We start from the raw sequence: 23,032 nt of genomic DNA on the forward strand, positions 1-23,032 counted from the left end.
AATATAACATGCTAACGTTATTAGCACAAGCCTATGGCATTTTACCTTGTATAAATTAGCCTAGCAATGAGAGCAATGTGGAGGCTTTATTGTCTTCACAATTTATTGTTTCTCATCTGTGAAATAAAAGTAAATAAAAGCTTTGTTTCCACTGAGGGAAATGGTTTCAGTTCACAAAAATAGACGGGAAGTCTGCATCGCCACGACGTGCAAGCGCTTCTGGGGATGTGCATGTCAGGCTGCGGCGTTAATTCGATGCAGAAGTATAAATCCCGCATTAAACTGATGGTGTAAACATGCCCTAAGTGGTTTTGCTCCAGACTGTGTCACCGCTGCTATTTGTAGCGGTCTGGCTCAACACTACACCAGTTTCAAAAAATGTTGTTCCCATTAGTCACCTAAACATCAAAAATGAGAAAATAGGGCCCATGTTGAAAAATACCAAACTTGCCGTTTAAGTGGTTTTTATCTTTTGTATCCTATTGGACAAATCTATGAAAGACCCTGCCTCTTTAAATGAATCTACCTGTCCCTGTCAGTCAGTGGTTTTGGGTGTTTTTCGGTACTGAGAACCTTTTTCATATCCTGAACCACAGCAGCCTCCTTCTCTCCTTTATTATCCCTCCTGTTAGTCTCCATACTGGGGCCTTTGGGCAGCCCCATAAATGGCAGGCGGTGCTTTTACTCTCCCTGGGTGTGAAACATGGGCTTCCTCTCTCTGCCTCTCTCTTTTAGGAGGGCTTTGAATAATCACCGCTCACCTCCCTTTTTATTTGTAACAACTGGCTTATTAATGCAGGGGCTGTTTGAAAGGCCAGCTGAAACAGGAACAAGGACAGAGGCCGTCTGGGGGCAACTGATGATAATTGGTAGGCTTAAAGCACCGGAGGAGAGGAAAAATGGATGAATGAATGAATGAATGAATGAATGAGAACGAATGAAAGCAGCCTGGGGATGCTACAGTGGTCAGGCTTGATCGTGGTTGTTTGATTGAAGGGTTTCTGGGTAGAGCTGGGTGGAAGGGACAGCTGGATACGGCCATTTTCTATACAGAGCGCACCTCTGCTTGCTCAATCCATTTATTTCCCTTCTTGTCCTCCCTTTCTTTCTTTTTCCTTTCATCACTTCATTCAGACTCGCAGCCTTTACCTCTTTTTGTCTCCCTTTCTCCCCCTTTACCCCCCCTCGCATTTATTTGACTGTATCCCTTCTTAGTCTCCTGCAGTGTCACTTAGCAGGTCCTGAAAAGTCTTTTACACCTTCTTAATTTAAGACCTTAAAATTGCGCTTGAGTCCACAAGTTATTGTTAGAGTTCTTGTGTTTTTAGAGGTTTGTAGTTTTCATTTCTGTTTATTTTTCAGTTGGGAAATCAGTCTTCCATCAATATGAAAAGGGACCTGTTATACTTTTTCATATTTTGGGTTACATATATATATATATATAGTGTTACAATGAAGGATCTTCTTATTTAAACGTGGGAAAGGTTTCAAATAATGAGGTAAACCTACAAAAAGACCCGTTTTCTTACTCTGGCTACAGCATGGCTTCATAGTGACAGATTTCTTTATAAGGTCATCTGCTCCAGGCACGCTACTGCAAGTGATTACATTACCTAGTCTCTACTGGTACATGAAGCTACATGCTAACATTAGGGAAATATGCAGACGTAGTTGCTGATGTTGTAAACTTTTCCCAGATATTGGATCATATTCCTGCAGGAACATGTCTGGTTGTGTTTAGAAGCTTTTATTGGTGATTTTTCACTGTAAAAAAATCCCACTTTACTCTGTTACAATCATTCAGTGGTTGCAATGACAGTGCAGAGAGACACTATGATGTGGAAGACCAGGAAATGGGGACCCATCTGAGCAGATTGGGCTCTATCAGGAGGGGGGCTCAAAGAGACAGGCGCTAAACATAGCCTCTTAGATCAGTGGTTCCCAACTGGTGAGTCATGGTCCAAAAGTGGGTTGCGAGTCCATTTTGAATGCACCCTAAGTGACTCTTGAATGTGTCAAGTTTGTAAAAAACACACTTTATTTTTGAAGTACAGTGAATTTCCGGCACAGAGCTTTTATTTTGAAGTGCTGTTTCCTGCTGTGAGTGAGTGAATAATGAACAGATACTTGACAGAGACAGAAAACTAGCTCAACGACATGGCCAAAACGCAAGTATGATGCTGAATGTATTAAACCGTGTGGACCTTGAACTAATGACTCAGGAAAAATCTGGCTCCCGTGGTTGGACCAGTTAGGAACCACATACAGGTGTTCCCGCACAGACAGTATTAGGTAAATAAAGTGTTTTTTGACCATTAAAGCATGTAAACATGTTCTGTAAATCTTAAATACTGTACAAGTACAAACCTGAAAATGAGCTGAATATGTCAGACAAAGCAAAATGTTTTGTGAGTTTTATTTTGTTTGCTTGGAATAAAGTGTGTTTTATGATGATAGAATTATTGTTTATGTAAATTAGTCTAGTGGGTTTGGCGATAACTATTTTGGGGCTGTTTCAGGTCAAACAAGAACGATGCTGCTCTTTAGGCCTTTGCACAGTGAGTCCGTTTTTCTCGGATGCGTTTTTTTAATCCATCCGTAAAACTCGTTACACACAGAAACCGTGCACACTGATTCTGATGCGTTTTATCAACACATTTCCTCCTTTGCCTCTCTCCGCTGGAGTTACCTCTCTGTCTATCATCACTCCCTCCCTGTCTTTAATTTGGCACTGCAACTGCATGAAGGGGCGGAGCTGTCCTCCACATTCTGTGTGCAGTCCACATCCTCCTCCTCCTCATCATCCATCGGAATAATTAGCTATCTGAGTTATGAAATGATTCTGTGCGCCCTGTTCCTCTGTCTTGTCGCGGCTGTGTCCCTCCGCCACATTTTCTTCACTGATTCCTGATCAAACGTCTCGAAAGGCTCTGACAGATGAGAAAAATGCACAAAACAGAAACTTTTCCATAAATTTTAATGACAGACGAAGGTTTCCGACTAAGTGTGTGAACGTGATTGACACAACATGAAGTCGGATTTCATTTTTAGACGTGCGACAATTTCGGTGTCAGTGTGCAAAGGCCTTTTACCAAAAAGGTCTATCTCTGTAGGGATCCTTTCCATAATGTTGAATAACAATCTGTCTGGTCTCCTCAATACTGAACCAGTTTCAAAAATTGTTTTTCCCATTAGACATGTTGATGCAAAAACATGGGAAAATAGGGTCCAGGTTGAAAAAGACCCTTTAACATAGCACAATATTCCTGTTATTGAATCTAGACTTGGTGCTCTGGCTTTTGAAGTACGGATCAGTACCTGGAGAACTGGCCCACTTAGCCGTGGGTGTAATGGTGGTAGATAGCCACTCATAATGGCCTTCAAAACCCTATAATTAAACAGAAACATTCATGCTCTTTTGTCCACCGTAACGCATGTTTGATTATTCATATATGAAGCCGTGAATCTAAACAAGATCTCTTGATGTTCTATATGCTACTTTTGTTTCCCCCGATATGTCTTTGAACTTGTTTCAAGTCCGCACTCTGCATATGCATGTTGCGTCCATCTGAGTGATTGGTTATTTAACATCAAAATGTAAAATGTATTCAACTAATTACACATGGGGATTGCTGCGGTTTTGATTCTTTTTGAAGGAAACTGTTAGTGTTCGTTTGAAGACCGTGACTCCCCCATCACCCCTCATCACGCACACACATTGTGCAGAGTGTGTCCTCAGGTTTGGTGACCCCTGTGGTTGCACCGGAGCACATTCTCAGGCCCCTGACAGACCATGTGAATCTGTTGGACAGGGGGGCTCCGGGTGAAGTGGAAATCAGTAGATTTGAGGGAATCGAGGAAGTAGGAGGTGGGCTCACATCAAAAGATAGACTCTCTCTCTCTAAATCACACACACACACACACACACACACACACTGCTCTCGTCATAGTACTCTCAATTTGTGCACATTTTCATTCGAGTGTTTGGTCAGTGTGAATGAGACACATCAAAGCTCAGGCTTCTCTCGTCTTTTCAGTTTTAATTCACACACATGTACATAACACGCACACACACACACACACACACACACACACAAGCGTCTTCTCAGAGGTGTGGTGGTTTAAAACCAGTGGCGGGCAGATGAAAGCATGAACCCCCTCCTTTTTCTGCCCTGATGTCATCTCTCTCCCTCTCCCTGTGTCTCTACGTCTCTCTCTCTGCACCGTACACTCACCCCGGGCAGGTCAAAGTGACCCTCTCTCACTACAGAGAGCCGCAGTACAATCGGTAGACCTTTGAGCTACGTTTGAATTCCCATTCATCTTTTCCCTCTGTCCCTGTTTCTCTTCGTCCCAGAAAGACCAATAAAAGATCAGAGACAAGCAGAGAGAGCAGTTGTTACTGTGTGCTGATAATGGAGGAAGCAGTTAGCAGCAGAGAGTGTTAATAGTTACACAGAAAATTTGAAAAGCAGCACTCATGAGGTGATCAGTAGTGGCATATTGGCTGGAAAAAAAAGGAGTTACAGCACACTTTGAAAATGAAGACAATAGCAGTTTATTTTTCAGGTTGTATGTAAAGGTAGTGTTGTACTGGACTACACTGTATTGATAAGTGTATTTTTTTATTCCTTTCCATTTACATACTTGAAGTGGGCAGAATATTAGGGGTGCTTTCAGACCTAGAGTTGTCTTGCTTTGGTCTGAATCAGAGACTAATTTTGTCACAAAGTTTTGCCAAGAGTTGGTTCATGTTCTCACGGCAGCATTTACAAGCAGACCAGATCAAATACCTTGTGTGAGAAAGCTGCTTTTGATTGGGCAGAATTTCCATGTGGGAAAAATCCAGGAAGTAAAGCAAACGTTGAAGAAGAGTACACTTGCAAGATAAATGTGACACTTTCTAATGTCACAATGGAGGGACAACTACGCAGGTTGATTTCAGCGCTGCTCATCGTGGACTATATTGCTGTCATTGTTCATTTTAGTCAAAGCATACAGTTTGAAAACGAGGCGCGGCTCTAACTAGAAAACAATGTTTTGGTGCATTGGATGTGCTGAATGTGCATATTAAGGCAGTACAGGAGGAGGTGCACATTAATAATCCTCCAGGACTGTAACATGCTCGTGTTTAACCCAAACAATGTGTCATGTGACTGCAGTTGGTTCAGATCCAGGTCGGAACACGTTCTCACCACAAACGAACCGCACCAGAGTTCGTTTGTAACCGGACTGATTGAACCGAGCCAAACAGGGCAAGTGTGACAGCACCCTTAGAAACATTTCTGCTTTTTAATATGTAATGGAAATTAATATACACGTTTCTAAAACCCTATCCATGTGTTTTTCAGTTATATTTCACAATATAATTCTGGCTGTGGATAAAGCAGGATTGATTTTACAATATATTGTTCCATTATTGTAAAAAAAAAAGTAGTAGTGCTAATGTCACTAGTGTGGCTACAAGCAGGTAAAGAAAGAGAGGGGAAATCCTTTAGATTAAATGATTGCCATGGCCATTTGGTAACTAGTAGTCTTAAGCAGAATAATCCCCTCTTGTAAGTCCAAAATGGCGGCTTCTTGTCTCTGAGGCTGTACGCGGATGTTGAATGGACAACCCAATGGGGAGTCTTATCATTGTAATCTCTTTTGCTAGGGGTGCGTATCAGCCTTTATGGATGCTTTTGGAATTACGGGGTTTTGTTTTGTTGTATTTGTGCAGCTTTAGTGGCCACAAAAGTCTTGCAATCCTTTTGTGAATTTGCCTCTAACTGTGTATATATACTTTATTTCATTCATTCATCCATTGTCAGCCACTTATGGCTGGGTCGTGGGGTTAGCAGGCTAGGTAAAGCGCTCCAGACGTCCCTCTCCCGAGCAGCGCTTGCCAGCTCCTCCTGGGGGATCCTGAGGCTTTCCCAGGTCAGACGAGATATATAATCCCTCCAGTGTGTTCTGGGTCTGGGCTTCCCACCTCCCAAAGCAGTGCCTCCCACCTCTAACAGGAGGCACTGCTTTATTTACTTACCTGTAATCTTATGAATGCATTGTATACATACTTTCTCATGCTATATTCTGTATTTACTAACTCACTTACTTGCTTCAAAAAGCATAACACACAATGTTAGTTATCTGAAACTCAGCAAATACGTACTGTTTATATTTTATTCATACAACGTCACAACCTCTCCTTGTTTGCTCAGTCTCCTTAAATGTTCTCTCTGTGGAGGGCTCTCTGTTTTGAGGTTGTTTAAGTGCATGTTAAGGTTCTGGTCAGCATCAGATTTATACACTTGGTGTTATTTTACCCTTTGTCTACTTGTTCTTCTCCTGCCTTAGCCCCACATGCTTTATCTGCTGAGGCTTTACTGTTTTTTTTTTTTACTGTACAGAGCTCATTATAGACTGCCCCAGCTTTGGGAGAAGGACATTTACAGTATCTCCATGTGTGGGTACGTGTGGGTGTGTTCTCTTCTTGTCTGTATGATATAGAATTTGAGGTTAAGGTTAAAGGTTGTTATTTAGTTTGCAAATGTTTTCAGGCTACATACGTATGTGTCTTTGTTCCTCTGGTCGCGGCAGCAACCGACCAAACTCGAGGCCACACTTGGCCAGAAAGCCGGCCTGGTGGTCAGCTCCTTCCTCGAAGTGACATAGTGTTTTTCTGACTGTTGACCATCCCCTCTGCCTGCTGGCTCCCAACCAGTGGACTGTGGGTTTTTTTTTTTTTTGAAAGAGCATCCACCCCAACAACAGCATGAGCTCACTGCTGTAATTAGCCTGCAGAGTTACACATGTGTATTCGATCATGGTCCCTGGATGAGATAAGACTTTGTTTTCCATCTTATCCACAAGCAATAATTTCAACCAAAGAAAAACAAATATCCATTGTTTAAAGTGATGAAAATAGATGATTTTTAGATTGCTGCCATGTTTGGCACACAGCTCATAAAAAAAGTGTTTTATGGATTTGCTGAAAATGTCGAGAAGTATTACAATCAGAATGCGATGATCACAGCCAGACCACATCTGAAGGTGGTCTGACTCACACTGTGATCAGATGTCTGACGGATATAAATGCAGTTTGTAGAGTTTAGCCACATTCTTTAAAAAAATATTAGTTTGAAGGAGCTCAAGCTGCGCTTCAAAAGCTCCAGACGACCCAGTCCTTGGCAAAGAACTCGTAGAGCCCATACAGCAGCATAGCTTCACGAAATCCCTTTGGAACCAATATGGAGTGCAAGTTGAGGGTCAATGTGACTGGCATGGGTCCTGAGTTAGCACCATGGATGTATAAAGAGAACAGGATACAACACTGGAGGTGGGGCTCCGTTGATTATTGTTAAAGTTGTTCCAAGAAGCCAAAAAAGTTTAATTGCCCTGTATAATTTAACCCGGATAACTGACACACAGAGACTTCCGCTGTTATAGCACTCCACTAACCTAAATGGGAATAAAATGATTTAATCCAGCAGCTCTTTAAGACTTTCCAAATGTTATCAGACCAAATGAATCAAATCCCAATGAAACAAGTGATTTTGCACATTGTCAATGGAAAGAAAAAGTCTTTTTGGACAACAGGGCATCATGTGACAGATGGGATTCCACTGTTTGGCCACGACGAACATTGGCTTCAAGCCCAGTGTACTTTCTGGGGACCATGTTAGCACCAGTGCTTGAAAGCTTGTCCACTATACATAGTAATAGTAGTGATACCGTTAAACTTAAATTAATAAATAGTAGTAGTAGGCTATTATTTGCTTAAATCACTGAAATCAACAGGCCTATATTTGGGACAGGCCTTTAATTCCTTTCACACAAAATGTTACTTAGTAAAGATGCGAAATACGATCAAATTGTTTATTTAAACCACTATGAATATTACTTAAAAACAAGGCTTCAGAGCATTCATTTAATCTAACTCTCACAGACAGCACATTCAAATGAACACAAGAAGTTTGTTCTCTAGAGAAAGGATCAGCACTCAGTGAATAACCTCCTAAGCCCTGTGATAAGCTATTATGGCAAGGCTTAACTATACAGACCAGTGAGCCGTGATAACTAACATGTTTTTGGGGTCATCGGGTGGGAACCTCCTTTCACCAGTGTTTCATCTAGTTGGTCCCACGACACCTCCAGGAGGCTAGACAGTGATCTCTGGCGTCCCAGAGACACTCCCCTAATGCCAGGTCTCACTGCTCCCCGCACCAACCCAACAACCTCCTTTACCTTACTTACACATGGCTTTTTCAGCCCAAACAGCACCACCACCTTCAACTCAGAGAGTGAGTTACAGCACCAGGCACACAACACAACACCACTTTATCCTGTTAAAACAGTGCTCACAAATTGGATTAATTCTTATGGAAAAGCCTTTAGATTCTTTTGGACCCTTACAGACTACAGGAATATGAATAACTTACAGGGTAGTCAAGGAATGGACACGTTATTTGAGGTAGCCAACAACCCAGTTTTATACATCCAAAGAACTTATATATATATATATATATATATATATACATATACATATATATATATATATATATAAACCGCTTGGCAACCTGACCAGGCCTCTAATTGAGACACAAGTTTATTTGTCAAATTTATTTATTTGGCTGCGGCTCAGAGGTAGAGCGTGTTGTCCACTAATCTGAAGATCAGCGATTCGATCCCCAGCTCCTCCAGTCTGCATGTCGAAGTATCCTTGAGCAAGATACTGAACCCCAAATTGCTCCCAAACTGCTCCCAATGGCTGTTTAATCTGTGTGTGAGTGTGTTAAAACTGAGTAGCAGGTGGCACCTTAGCCACAGCCACCAGTGTATGAATGTGTGTATGAATGGGTGAATGTCACTCGTAGTGTAAAAAGCGCTTTGAGTGAGGCGCTATACAAGTGCAGGTCCATCTACCATTTACCATGATATATTTGTAATGAGCTCAACTGACATATGAGCATCATAATTGATAAAATAAATGGCCCAAACTACAAAAATAAAACCTAAATTTTAATGAACTTTGAATGACAGTCATGTTTTGGACCACTTGTACATATCAAAATGATTTAACATGTCACCATTTTTCATTATCACCAAGGAATTTATCAATAACCCATAAACAGCTAGTGAAAACTCTAGTTCAGTGCATCATTCAGCGTGTGTGTTGCTGCCTGATGCTCCAACATGAGTCTTTTTTCTTTCAGTGGATAAAGCAGCAGTGCAGCTCTCAGTACTGATTAGACTATTGTCCGTCTTTTTCAGACATCAGATTCTCGTCCATGATAGAGAAGTAGTTGACCTAACTTCTCATTATTGTCTGCCTTCATCTGTCCTTGTTTGATCTCGCTCTTCTTCTCTTTCATTCACTTCCTTCGTTCCTCTCATCTCTCGATAGCCTTTTACTCATTCTGTTTCCCCTTTGTCAGCCTGTGTTGTTTCTTCTGTTGAAGCACCACTGACAAACAGGCTGACACACGTCTCTCTTCCTCTGTCCTACGTCTCTTCTCTGGCTTTCCGTGCGTCTGTTTTCCAAAACCCAGATAACAATCTTCTGCTTCTTTTCTTCTCTACCTCTCCTCACTCGCTGTTTTCGTCCAGGCCTCGTGTCTTCCGAGATTGTGTTGGATAAGAGACACCTGTCGCAGGCCTGTGGCGCTCAGCTGTTTGTGTGTGATCAGAGACCAGGTCCGGGTGTTTGGGTGAAGAATGAACTTTAAAGAGTGGAGAAGACAAAGCAGAGAGAGGGGTAGCTATCAGGCTGAATAGAGCTGAGGATCTGTTGTACTTTAGGTCTGCAAAACACTTTTGTACTGAAGCCCGCTGTGTTGTGACTACTGGAAGAACCAAGAATCTGTTTTCTGAGGGATTACTTCGAGGGAATTTGGCAGATAGATTTTTGGCAAACAAGGAAGATATGCTCAACAAGAAGGTTTTGGACATACTGAAGGACGTACGTTTGAATCAGGAGTGAGATGGTGGGAGTGGACACATAAAAATTTAGGTGGAGTCTCCCTCAGAAATAAGTTAGTCATTGGTATTTCCTACTTCAGCAAGTAGCACCTCATGATGAGACTGCTCATCATCAGTAGTCACACACATTGTCATTTATGGACCTCTTAAGAACACCGCATTTAAAGATAGATTTACACCACAAAACGACGCAAGGTTTAAGTATAGATTTAATCTTTGGTGACTAAATTTGGTGACAAAGTGTTTATAGCTGTTGCTAAATGCCACAAAGGTGGGCAGAAAAGCCAGCAGTCATAAGGAGAGGCAGGATCTTTATCTTCATTTATTTGGTCCAGAGCCTTCGGGCCCTGACAGCAAATGCTCTGTCCCCTTTAGCTTTCTGCCGGGCCTCTGAAACAGACAAAACATCTCAAAGTATGTCCTGGCGTGTACGGTACTAAGAGGTCGGAGATATAGCTGGGAGAGACGATAAAGAGCCTTAAAAGTCATCAGTAAAATCTATTCTAAAACAAACTGGGACCCAGTGTAAAGAGGCTAAAACTGAAGTGATGTGATCACGTCTCTGGCAGCTGAATTCTGTACAGTCTGAAGTTGATTAAAAGATCTTTGATTCAGGCCAGAAAAGAGGCTGTCGCAGTGATCCAGGTGTGAAGAGATGAAGGCGTGTGAAATGTCTCAGTGTCTTTAAAAGTTAAAATGGATTGTGTTTTTGAAATATTTCTAAGATTATAAAAACATGATTGCACAAACTTTGTGACATGCTGCTCAAAACTACAGAAGATACACTTTCAGACAGTCTCTACTTGAAGACATTTAAAATGTTGCACTTTGCTGTGCACAGAGATTTGACTTGAAAAATCTTGAGAACAGGTTGAAAATTGAACCCTTGCTCAGAATAAACACCTCCATTTACGGATTTCTGTACAGTTTTCTAATTGGTCCATTAAGATCTGTTGTCACTGTTTGTATGGTACAACAGAATGCCTAATTGGGGTCAGAGTTCCTTTTTAAACCTGGATGGTATTGTTCATTATCTACAGATTTACTCGGTTAGATTAGTGCGGTATTTAGTGAGGGGCAATAAACTGACACATATTAACACCAAGTCATTAACACTACAACCTTTGTGTTCTCCTGATCTCAGCTCCAGCAGACTGTTAATGGTTGACTTGTGCAACACCTTGAATGAACACATGGAGCAGGTTTTTATTGGAGCCATTATTCGGTGTCCAATAAGTCAGAGATAAAACCGATTTGTTTTACATTAAGATTTTTGTGTTGAGGGTAGGGCTGCCACGATTAGTCGACTAATCGATGACTAATCGACTGTTAAAATAATCGGTGACTATTTTAGTAGTTGACTAATCGGTTTGAGTCATTTTTCATAGAAAACTACTATAAAAGTACCCCAAAATACTCTTATTGCAGTTTCTTACGTTGAAATATTGGCAGCTTTACACACTCTCCCATGACAGTGAACTAAAACCCTTCGGCGTGAGTAGGAAACAAGACATTAGGTAACGTAATTTTGGGGTTTGGGCGAGACAGACTGACATTTTTCAACATTTTAACACATTTCGATGAAATGATTAGTCGACTAATCGAAGAAATAATCGACAGATTAGTCGACAATGAAAATAATCGTTAGTGACAGCCCTAGTAGAGGGTGCCCCATGTATTTAAGACTCAGTCTTCAGCAGAGGCCCTGGCTTGATGCCGACCTGTGACCCCCCCCCTTCCTATCTGTCTTTATCCAATAAAGCCAATGATATAGTCATGATTACAGAGACATTCAGACACCCTTTAGTAACATACATTGTCTCATCAGGTTGTCAGCGTCCCGTCGGTCTCTCCAGAGGAAAAGCAAAGGTCTGCTACTACAGCGGCTGGTACTACTGCACAAGCTGCCATCAGGACAACTCCTTCCTCATCCCAGCACGTCTACTGCACAACTGGGACACCAGCAAGCACAAGGTGGGATATCACACACACACATACACAACTATATGAAAATGCCCACCGTCTCAACATACTTACTGTTCTGTTCTTAAAAAAAAACAAAACAAAAAAACGTGTTTAAAAACTTTGCATGTTCTCCCCATGTCAGCGTGGGTTTCCTCCAGGTACTCCAGCTTCCTCCCACAGTCCAAAGACATGCAGGGTAACTGGTGACTCTATTGTCCGTAGGTGTGAATGTGAGTGTGAATGGTTGTCTGTCTCTATGTGTCAGCCCTGTGATAGTCTGGTGACCTGTGTCAGCTGGGATAGGCTCCAGCCCACCGTGACCCCTAACAGGATAAGCAATTATGTAAAGTGAATGAATGAATAAATAAAGAGCCACTCTTTTTCAGTAGATGAGCGGTGTCCTGGAAATTCAAATCCCACGTGTTCTTCAATTTCTTTCCTTTTTAACAAATACAAGTCAATTATGATCAGATTTTTAAAGTCTTATTTTATTCAGATAAAAGTATTAAAGATATAGTATGCAGGATTATTGGTTACTGTTTGTAAACACGCTCGCCATCGAAAGTCAAAGTGAAAGCTAACCCAAGATTCAGTTGTGTTTTGGAATGAGCTTTGTCCACGTGGTGTTTCGTCTTGCTATATTTGCGGTTTGCAGTCTGCGTAGCTTCCTCTTCGATGTGTGCTGCTTACAGTACCGGGGCCTCCTACCAGCGGGACATGCCCAGAACACTATCGGGAGGCGCCCAGGAGGCATCCTGATCAGATGCCCAAACCACCTCAACTGACCCCTTTGGATGTGAAGGAGCAGCGGCTCTACTCCGAGCTCCTCACCCTATCTTTAAGGCTGAGCCCAGCCACCATTCCGAGGGAACTCACTTGGCTGCTTGTATTCACGACCTCATTCTTTCGGTCATTACCCAGAGCTCATGATCATAGGTGAGGGTTGGGACATAGATGGACAAGTAAATTGACAGCTTTGCCCTCCGGCTCAGCTCCCTCTTCAACATGACAGTCTGGCACAGTGCCCGCATCACTGCAGATGTGCGCCTTGCAAATACCACCCCAAAATATCAAGCTACAACCAGAGGACATTAGTTTAGCTTAGCATAGTCTCGCTCACCTGACCTTTCTCAAGAAAAGAAAGGTCTGGCTGGGCCGACTCTCACTTTAAGATTGGAGAAAAAAACGCCCCGGCTGCTTGTATTTCTTTCAACCAATCACAGTTGTTCTGGGCAGTGCCACAGCAACGGTGCGCTTGCAAAAATATTGCCGGGGGGAAACAGGTTTTGGTGTAACACGCCCACAAAAATATTGCCTACAGGACGCGAACCATGGCAGAAAAATGGCTACATCCCCGCAAGATCAAACACTGCAAAAGTTAGTAAAGGACGTGTTGAAAACTGCAACCGGAGGTGGTAGGGCAGGACTTCAGCAGGTGGCTTGTTCTGCCCAATGAGAGGCTGATCTTTGCAGCGAACTTCCACCCACTCAGACTAAGCTTAGCATAAAGTCTGGCTCTGTACAAAGGTAAGGAAAGTCAACCTACCAGCACCTCTAAAGCTCACTGATTAATACCTTGTTTTTCATCTCTGAGGCTTTTAAAAGGATTTTCATCTCCACATCATCCATTACAGTCACGGAACATACAACTCGTTGGGTACTATCCCTTACCAATCTGTTGTCCTTGATGCAGTGATCCTGATGTAAACTCTGATGTGCCCTCCAGGTATCGAAACAGGCCAAGGAGTTCCTGGAGTTTGTGTATGAGGAGCCTCTGCTGGACATCCAGCAGCTCAACCCTTGTTTGTATGAGCACTGTGAGCCTCTCAGCACCGTGCTGCGCCTCCGTCAGCAGCTCCAGTCACTGCGGGCCTACCTGTTCAGCTGCAGAGCAACCATCGCCGAGGACCTCAGACGAAGGTAGGTTGGCGGTGAAGTCTGTTGTGTTGGTATATCTCTGTTGAACGATTGATCGCTCAGACTGTTAACATCTCCCAGTATGATCCGTGTTTACACGTGTGTGTCTGAGTGCCTGCGTGTACACTGCTATGACTTTTATCTGCATGCATTCCTGTGTGTATATATGCTGCATATACATAAAAGATGTGTGCCTGTGTGTGTTCATGTGTGTGATGGTCGGGGGGGATGAGTGTTTATCTGAGTGGGGTCCCACACTGAAAGCCTTGTCTGTGAGCTGATGGATGCTCCTCGACTCGCTCCAGGTCACTAATACACTCTGATCCGACTTTTTCTAAAGGAGAAGCTTCTTACCTCGGCAGACAGAATATTAATCAAATTCCAGTCTATCCTGATAACTCCTAAAAAGTATAATTTTTTTATCCACAGATTAACAGAAACTGTATCCAGCCATGCAAATAATTTTAGTTTTCAGGGGGTTTTTTTTGGTAAGAAGTCAGGTCACAGTGATGTCATTGGATTCATCCAGAGTAACAAGGACACTGTTGTAGAAAACAAATGATATTGAATTGTTGCTGTAATTTAGTTGAATCAACTAGTAATTATAGTGAATGCAAGTCACTGGAAATCCAAAATATCATATAATGCATTCATTAGTATATTCTGCATTATGCATCTTTCATTTGTAGGTAAATGAAAAAATGCTTAAGCCTGCGATGGCTATTTTGCTCTAAGACCTATATTTCATTGAAAGGCACTCTTGCGCTTCAGCCAAAAATAAAACTGCAATGGTGCTCACAGCACAGGACAAAATAGTAGACAATACATCAAGTGGGCCACTTCAAAAAATGACTGAACTCAAATGAAAGGAGGCTGGAGCACTCGATAAAATTGCAGAGCTTTTAATAAGGTGCAAACAGACTGACGTTTTGATGCTACTGCCTCTTCTTCAGAGTCAAAGACTCTGAAGAAGAGGCAGTAGCATCGAAATAAAATAAATAAACAGTAGATTGATTACACAGGAAGGTTAGGGTGATGGGGTGGTTGCCAGGCAACAATAAAAAGATGCAGCAAGCGTTTTTTTTTGTTTGTTTGTTTGTTTTACTAGCAGCATTCGATTGAAAAATTGAGTGTGGTGCGTTTCATGTTTTGCAACCTGCAAAACACTTTCTGTGTGATCGGGGCCTAAATAATGAAATATAGGTGACAATACATCAAGTGGGCCACTTCAAAAAATGACTGAACCCAAATAAAAGGAGGCTGGAGCACTCGATACTGACTCTGAAGAAGACGCAGTAGCGTCGAAACTTCAGTCTGTTTGCACCTTATTAAAAGCTCTGCAATTTTATTGAGTGCTCCAGCCTCCTTTGATGGTACTTGCTGTAGCTCTGGTTGAGGGTGAGAGGCTGTCAGTGAATAGTTTGTTGGGCACAAGGAAACAGAGATCTGTGTGGGTACATGAGACCCAAAAAAAGAGGGTGGATCATGGGGAGTACCACCAGTTGGTCCAGGAGCTTCTCCTGGCTAAATATGGCTGTTTCCAGGCATATTTTAGGATGACTCGGGAGCAGTTTGACAACCTGCTGTCTATTGTTGGGCTGTATAGCTCTGTGTATCCAGAGACCGCTACCACCAGTTTCTCCTCCAACTGTAAACTTGTTGTCGTGACCACCACAGAAGGCCCGCCTCTCAAATCATCCGATTGGACAATGGGGAAAAAGCGTAAATGACATGGGGCACTTTTCCGCTCTTAGCTGAAGTTTTTTTCAACTTGAGGAGTTCTAAGTGCTCCAGCAAAAACGGTAGCAAATATGAGGTGCATGGCAACGCAACGCAGCCAGCCAAAAAGCTTCATTCTCATTAAAACCAGTTACAAAAAGCTGTCTCCAGCTGCTGAAACGCTTACTGTACAATCAGGGCCTTATATTGCATTATATTGCGGTTTTTTTTGGCATTTGTGCATACACTTAAAGTTATGTGTCAAAAAAGGTATACATTAGAGACAAAATATGGAACAAAATACAGAATATTAAAAGCTACAGATTTCAGATGTCAGGCATGCTGGTGTTAGTAGCTTCTCTGGGCAGGTAATGGCAAAAAGTACATTAACAAGGTGCAGTATGCAGCACAAGGCAAATATGCCTGTGTATAATATGATGTAGATGGAAAGAAAATGTGGAAGTGTACTGCTGGTTTCAACATATTTAACTTCCTCTGACATGTTTTTTGTTTACAGACAATGAGTTTGGAAAGTGTACAGCTGCAGAATTACACATATTGATTGTCAATATCAACACAGGATGCTTAAACTGTAAAATCTGATCACTATAATAGTCTTCATAAAGATTTTTAATATCCCATTATTTATATGTTTTTATCCAGCTTGCCAACCAGCGTCAAACTGAAACTACTGGTGTTTTATCAGCTTTTTAAAAAAACGCCCATATTAGTCTCACCCTGTTGCAACACAGAGACAAGCAGCATCATGGCGTTCTGTGTTTATTTCTGTCCCATTAGCTAGTGCCGGCTAGTGCCCCGCCACTTCCAAACACTGCAGGATTGATGAGGGCCGTGGCGCTAAAACCTTCCCCTAGTCATCAGTCTACTTCAGGGGGGATCTGAAGAGAGATGTCTGTTGCATACATGCAGAGAGTCATGGAAACACAGTCAGAGGCACAACCACATGAGGCACTAAAGGCTGTAGGTTAGAAGCAACTGTAGTTCGACTCTTTCAAGAATTAGATCTTTAATAGCGTGTTGCAGAGGAATCTTTGCTTAATGTGCATGGTAAACATAGGTGCAGTGCTGCTCGAGGGCACCTGAACTACACTCCACCACCTTTTTTTTTCAAGTGAGGACACTACATTCCCTTAGGTGCTTTTAATGTGCTTTTTTGGGCAATTGTGAGTCAATCAAAGGCCCCAGAATCGCATCAACTCGAAATTGTATCCTGGCAGACTTTGTAATATCGCCAAATATCGTATCGTTGTTCAATGATATGATATCGATATGATATTGTATTGTGATGAAACTATGGATTTACACCTCTATTCAGACGCTGAAGAAAGTTTGTGCCTCCTCAACCCATACTTTTTTTCATGAACATTAATTGGGGAAGCAACTAATAATGAAGAATCTAGTCTTTATAGATATTGCTGGGATATACAAGGTGGTTGCTGGTGTGTATTTAGTAGTAGCAAAGGTGTGCTAGGTGGTTGGAGTAGTGGTAGAAATAGTGGTTATAGGAGGTAGTATGTAGGGCTGCCCCCGACTAAGAATTTTCCTAGTCGACCAATAGTCATCATTTAGGGCCATTAGTCAACTAGTCGTCTGCATGTTTACGATATTAATGTAATTATTAAATGATATATTTCGGTGGTTTGAGTTGAAGGCATGAGAAAGAATAGTATCAGTAACATTGTTAACACTGTGCTACATTACAGAGAAATACAAAACCGTACTAATGAACCTTCATTAATATAGGCCTATATTTTATCTCCAAGTGCACGTCACACACTGAGCGAGCCGCCTGTTAATGACGCTGTGGGCTAATGGGCATGTAGCTACTTCCATCTTTCAGATGATACGTCATGTTTGTAGTCGACCAATGAAGATGAGTTTACCTATCACCTTGGGTTCGTCCTTCACCTTCTCAAAATGATCCCACACTTTGGATTTCCTGCCTGACGTGTTATTAACTAGCCTGTGGAATAACCGCAGGTACCAGCCCTGGAAATGAACCTGACTCCTGTCTGACTGCTGAGCATGGACACTTCACACATGGTCCAGTCATATAGGTTTTGATTTATTTTAACAAGGTGCAGCTCCTCATAGAGTTCCATTTTTTTTTTTTTTTCTGGCGACTTAAGCGACAAATGAAATCTTGCCGACTAATGACCTTTCTGGTCGACTATCGCCTGGTCGACTATTGGGGGGCGGCCCTTGTAGTATGTAATTTCGAATCAAAAAACTTCCTCCTGACCCACCTCATTAATGTAAATGCGTATTTAAGAGTTATTTAAACATTACCTACACTACAACTAACAGCATCCAAAGAGTTGTAGCGTATCACACCTCAGTGACACTGTGTCAACACAAGTTGAACGTTATAAGTTTGATTAAGATAAGATTTGGTTTTGGTTTGCATTAGATTGTAACAGATTTAACAGACTTAGTTTAACCACCCCCTGCCCACACACACACACACACACACACACACACACACACACACACACACACACTAACACATTTGTAGGATTTCCTACATCTGCTGACTCACACACCCTTACTCAGGTCCCTCCTTCAGTACACGATCATAATCACTGAGCGATAACAGAGTTGTAATCAGAGGTGTGTCTGCTGGACTGGAAACACACTGAGGAGAGGGAAATAAAATAAGGAATTAAATACTATCAGGTCTTAAACAAATATTGTCATCTGTTGGCATGTGTGTGTGTTTGTACATATGAATGAATCTGTGTATCTTCTGTTTGTAATCTAATCCTAAAATATGTTAGTTCTCAAGTACTTTTATCAAGATCACACACACTTTAAGGGTGTGTTCATCTGGGCAACCAGGAGCCAGTGTGTGTTTGATAGCTGGACCCTAGTGTGTGTGTCTGATGTGGTAACCGTTGGTAACGTACCAAACAGAGTAGTTTATCAGTGGTGCCTATCACCAAGAGGTAGCTGGATCTAACACACACACATATGAATACACACGCACACACACACACACACACTCACACTTGTGTTTTGGTGACACTCATCACAGCTTAGACAGGATTTAACATGGTGCCATCCGTGTTAGTGGTCTGAGAGGAGGCCTCACACACACACACACACACACACACACACACACACTCTCCTGTCTTTGGTCTCATAACGTTAGAACATGCAGTGCGTCTGACTCTTAGATTAATACTATTATTTTGTTTAGGAGTGTAAACTGAAAGGCTGTTGGTTAAATATTAAACCTGTGTAATGCCTGTATTCAGTAGAGTGTGTGATCATTGTTCCTTATTTACATGGTCCCAAGACTGAAAGTATTATTTTTTAAAAAACTGGACTGAAATAAATGAATAATGAAAAATTAAAAAAAAAAATAGTGTAGAAACTAATTTAAAAGCACGAGGCAGTTTGCTGATGTTCATGGTGGCACACAGGAACACAGAGGCCATCTCCCCAATATTGTTCGGTAGTTTTTGTCATATCATTTCATGATATGACCTCAACTCAGTATCACAATTAAGTGAACATTTTACTTCGATCATGATTATTCAACAACTATTTTGTTTTTGTAAATATGATGCATTACAACTTTTTTTGTGTGTGTTTTCACAGGATCTTCCCCAGGGAATACCTGCTACAGCACATTCACCTGTACTCCATGGCAGACCTGCAGCAGGTACACACACACACACACACACACACACACACACACACGCTTGTATTGAACAAATAGTTAAATGTTGATATTGAACAGCCAAATCCGCTTCGAATATAAAAATATAAGTTAGCTAATTTGTTGCACAGGGTGTTCCTTCATGACCATGAACACACACACTGTAGATTACTTCGCCTCGGTTCCATATACACCAAACACCCAAATAATCAGTAGATGTACTTCTCTATCGAATTGACACAGTAACCTACGTCATAGCCTGACATGTGCCTCCCAAGAAATGTAACTACACGTCACAGTGACGCAGAACTCCTGTCTATTTCTGTAATTTCACAGATAAGACAAAAAGACATAAGACATTTTAAATAATATTTTAACTCGTGTGTGATTTATCCTGGCTTCATATGAGCGGAGGAAATCTCCGTTCGTTGCTAGGCTAATTTATACAAGGTAAAATGCCATAGGCTTGTGCTAATAACATTAGCATGTTATATTTGTTTGGAAAACGTGTTTAGTATAAGACAGATGTTTTGTCAGTGAACCTTGTGAGTTGTAATGGAGCAGTATTTTGCAAGGTTACCTTTGTTAAGTGTTGCTGTTGTCCCTGGCTTCATATGACAGGAGGAAATGTTAGCTAGCTGCTAGGCTAATTTATACAATGTAAAATGCCATAGGCTTGTATTAACAACGTTAGCATGTTGTATTTGTGGGGAAAATGTGTCCAGATAAAGACAAGTGTTTGTCTGTGAATGCTGCGAGTTATAGTGAAACTGATTTGTGTTCTTGTGTTTGACATTGTCTCTATTAAGCCATGTTTAATGTGTGTTTAACGTGTGTTTTGAATCAACTAAACTTTACAGCACTTCACAGAAACCACAGCGCCAACTAGTGTCTTGGAGGTTTAACTGCAGAGTGACACAGACACACCAAGTATAAATGCTCATAACAGCGTAGGCTTTGCACAGAGCTGACACAGTATAAAGTATAGAGTATATAAAGTAGTATAAATCTGTATAAATCCATCTCCAATAAGAAAATACTGAGACAAATTAACGCAGTGTTGGAGTTGGGTTTGTTAACAAGAGGAAAAACTTAAAATAACGCCTGCCTTATCCTTTAAGTAAGCACGACCTCTCCTTTGTTTCTTTGGCTAGGGTCCATGTCAAAACAGTGATAAGAGAGGGTAATACCCTCTAATAGCCCTGTGTATAACAGGGTTGGCTCTTTCAAGTGTCCCGATCCAAGCAAACAATAGTGTCGGTGGAAAGACTTCATATCTGGAGTCGTGGAAACATTTAACTCTCTGCGTTATTTAATCAGCAGATTTTCTAATCAAGTTGCAAACTGTCATATCTGCAAGCATGCCTGCCGTTAATACTAGCCCAAATCTGCTTTTTGGAGAATTTAGAATTTTTTTTTTTAGCAGAGATCATTAAAAAGGAAACACATCCTGGCCCTTAAGCGGTTCAGTATCTAGTCGTTGAACTGAGTTTGAGGGGTCAGAGGAAAGCAACCACAAATGACTGAAAAGTTCTTTTGTTTGTCATTATGTTCATTATGTTGTACCCTGCCCCATTTTTTTTTCTTTCAACCCTCCCTCCCTCTGACTCAGAGCTCGGCCACAGACTCTCACGGTGAAAGAGATTGGACCCCCTCCTCCTCCTCCTCCTCCTCCTCCACTCCCACACTCTGTGTCTCTCTGCTCCACTAATTGGTTACATTCAGAATCAACAGGCAGAAAAACAAAGCGTGACATCCCTCCATTCTTTCCAACATCCCCTCGGCCTCACACACGCTCTGCACACATGTGTGTTATATATGTGTGTGTGTGTGTCCTTCACTCTCTCTTTCCCTGCTAAACTCCGTGATTTACTCATAAATCCCAAACCGGTGATTCAGTACTAATTTTAACAATAGGTAGAGTCTGCACCGCTCCCTCCTCTCCTTCCCTCCCCCTCTAACCTCCTCCCCTCTTGTGGAGATTCTCAAGCACTCTGCCTCTTAATTGGTTTTCCATATTAACAAGCTTGTTTCTTTTGATTTACCTCCTGAATAAAATGACGCTCTTAATCAACATGGCTTTTTTTGTTCCAGCCCGGAGGTCAGTAAAGGCTAAACTCCCCTGGCTAAACCCTGGACCATACTAAGTCTATTCACCTCCCGACAAATAGCCTCCACCCATATCCCCCATTAGGAGCCGGTTCATTCGGAGAAAACATATGTGTTTGTCTAAGGACACTCTGCCCTTTTCCTCTGCTGGTTTTAAGGATTGTTTCTGGGGTTTTGTGTGAGGACTAAAGTAGTGTGTGTGTGTGTGTGTGTGTGTGCGCAGCATGCTTCCCACAGTGATACTCTGGCATTCTCTCTATGCCAGGCATGCCTCTCCACTCACACTTGTCCAGACACACAGAGGCCTCTTAAGTAAATGTTAAAGGTTCTCAGAAAGATTTGCAGTTTCTGCTCAAGGCTTTGAGGTGAGGTGGAGCTTTTACCGTCAAATGCACAGTGGTGGAGGTGTAGGATCAAGTCAAATAGAGCAACATAAAAATCATCTTCAATGTGCCAGAAATTGGGCGACGAATAGTATGAGGACTTATTAAAAAACACTGTAGCTAATTAGAGAATACAATTACGAGGGTGAAAAGTGTACTTTGTAGGAATTCTTATGTGGGAGTTATACATCTGCAATGAATTGACACCTTACCTGCGGCGTAGGCTCTGCGTTGACATAGAGCCCATGCCATAGTCTACGCCATAGCCTGACGTGCACCTCCCCAGAAATGTAGCTACACGCTGCGGTGATGCAGACCTCCTGTCTATTTCTGTAAGCTGAGATCCCGTTTATATGACAACAATTTCAACTGAAAACAGTAAACTTTAGTTGCGTATCGGCCGATCGTTTTTTGGAAATGGCACCGTCTCCGATGTTATCTAAACTTGCAATATGCAGTTCCTCTGAAAACGGAAACTTTTCGCACTTGCATATTAGGGTTCCAGTCACTAGGCATGCGCGAGAAAGTCGACCATCACAACAACAATGGTGGACTCCCGAGCTCTGCTTGTGCTGCTCACCCTATTGAATTTATCAACGCTTCCCTATCATAGTGTAGATTTACTGTAGCAACTCCACCTCATCATCCATCCAGACAAATGTTTGTGCGGTTGCCATTTTGTTTGTTTATACATTGCCACTCTGTAGAAGGATGCGTAAGTGTTGCAGCGCCAACTACTGGCCTGGCATGTATACTGCAGCGTTTTTGGTCATTTTTGCGGATCGGTGTACACGGCAATTGTTATCAAAATGTCGTCGTCTGAACGCGGAACTTTTTTCAAAACGAAAATGAGAAACGATTCTGTTTTCAGTGTATTGTTTTCGTGTAAACATGGCCTGAAACCATTTCCCTCAGTGGAAACAAAACTTTTATTTACTTTAATTTCACAGATAAGAAACAATAAATTGTGAAGACAATAAAGCCTCCACAAAAATAGAATTTTAAGTCTTGTGTGTAATTTATCCTGGCTTCATATGAGCAGAGGAAAAGTCTGCTAGTCGCTAGGCTAATTTATACAATGTAAAATGCCACAGGCTTGTGCTAATAACATTAGCATGTTGTATTTGTTTGGACAACATGTTTAGTATAAGACAGTTGTTTTGACAGTGAACCTTGTGAGTTGTAATAGAGCCGAACTTTGTAACGTTACCTTTGTTAAATGTTGCTGTCGTCCCTGGCTTCATGTGAGCAGAGGAAATGTTTGCTAGCTCACCTGGTAGAGAAGGCGCCC

At 41.8% G+C, this 23,032-nt stretch overlaps 1 protein-coding gene across 3 annotated transcripts in view; it reads left to right on the forward strand.

Annotated features, from left to right (window-relative positions):
• The window catches only part of plekhm3 (pleckstrin homology domain containing, family M, member 3), a 61,319-nt gene that overhangs the window by 21,367 nt on the left and 16,920 nt on the right, over positions 1-23,032 (forward strand). For all 3 annotated transcript variants that reach the window (XM_049593703.1, XM_049593704.1, XM_049593705.1), the window contains 3 exons: positions 11,792-11,937; positions 13,655-13,848; positions 19,189-19,252. In XM_049593703.1, coding sequence (XP_049449660.1) covers positions 11,792-11,937; positions 13,655-13,848; positions 19,189-19,252 — 404 coding nt within the window. The remainder of the gene's footprint in view (positions 1-11,791; positions 11,938-13,654; positions 13,849-19,188; positions 19,253-23,032) is intronic.

The sequence above is a fragment of the Epinephelus fuscoguttatus genome, linkage group LG13, assembly GCF_011397635.1.
Source record: "Epinephelus fuscoguttatus linkage group LG13, E.fuscoguttatus.final_Chr_v1".
Classification (NCBI taxonomy): Eukaryota; Metazoa; Chordata; class Actinopteri; order Perciformes; family Serranidae; genus Epinephelus; species Epinephelus fuscoguttatus.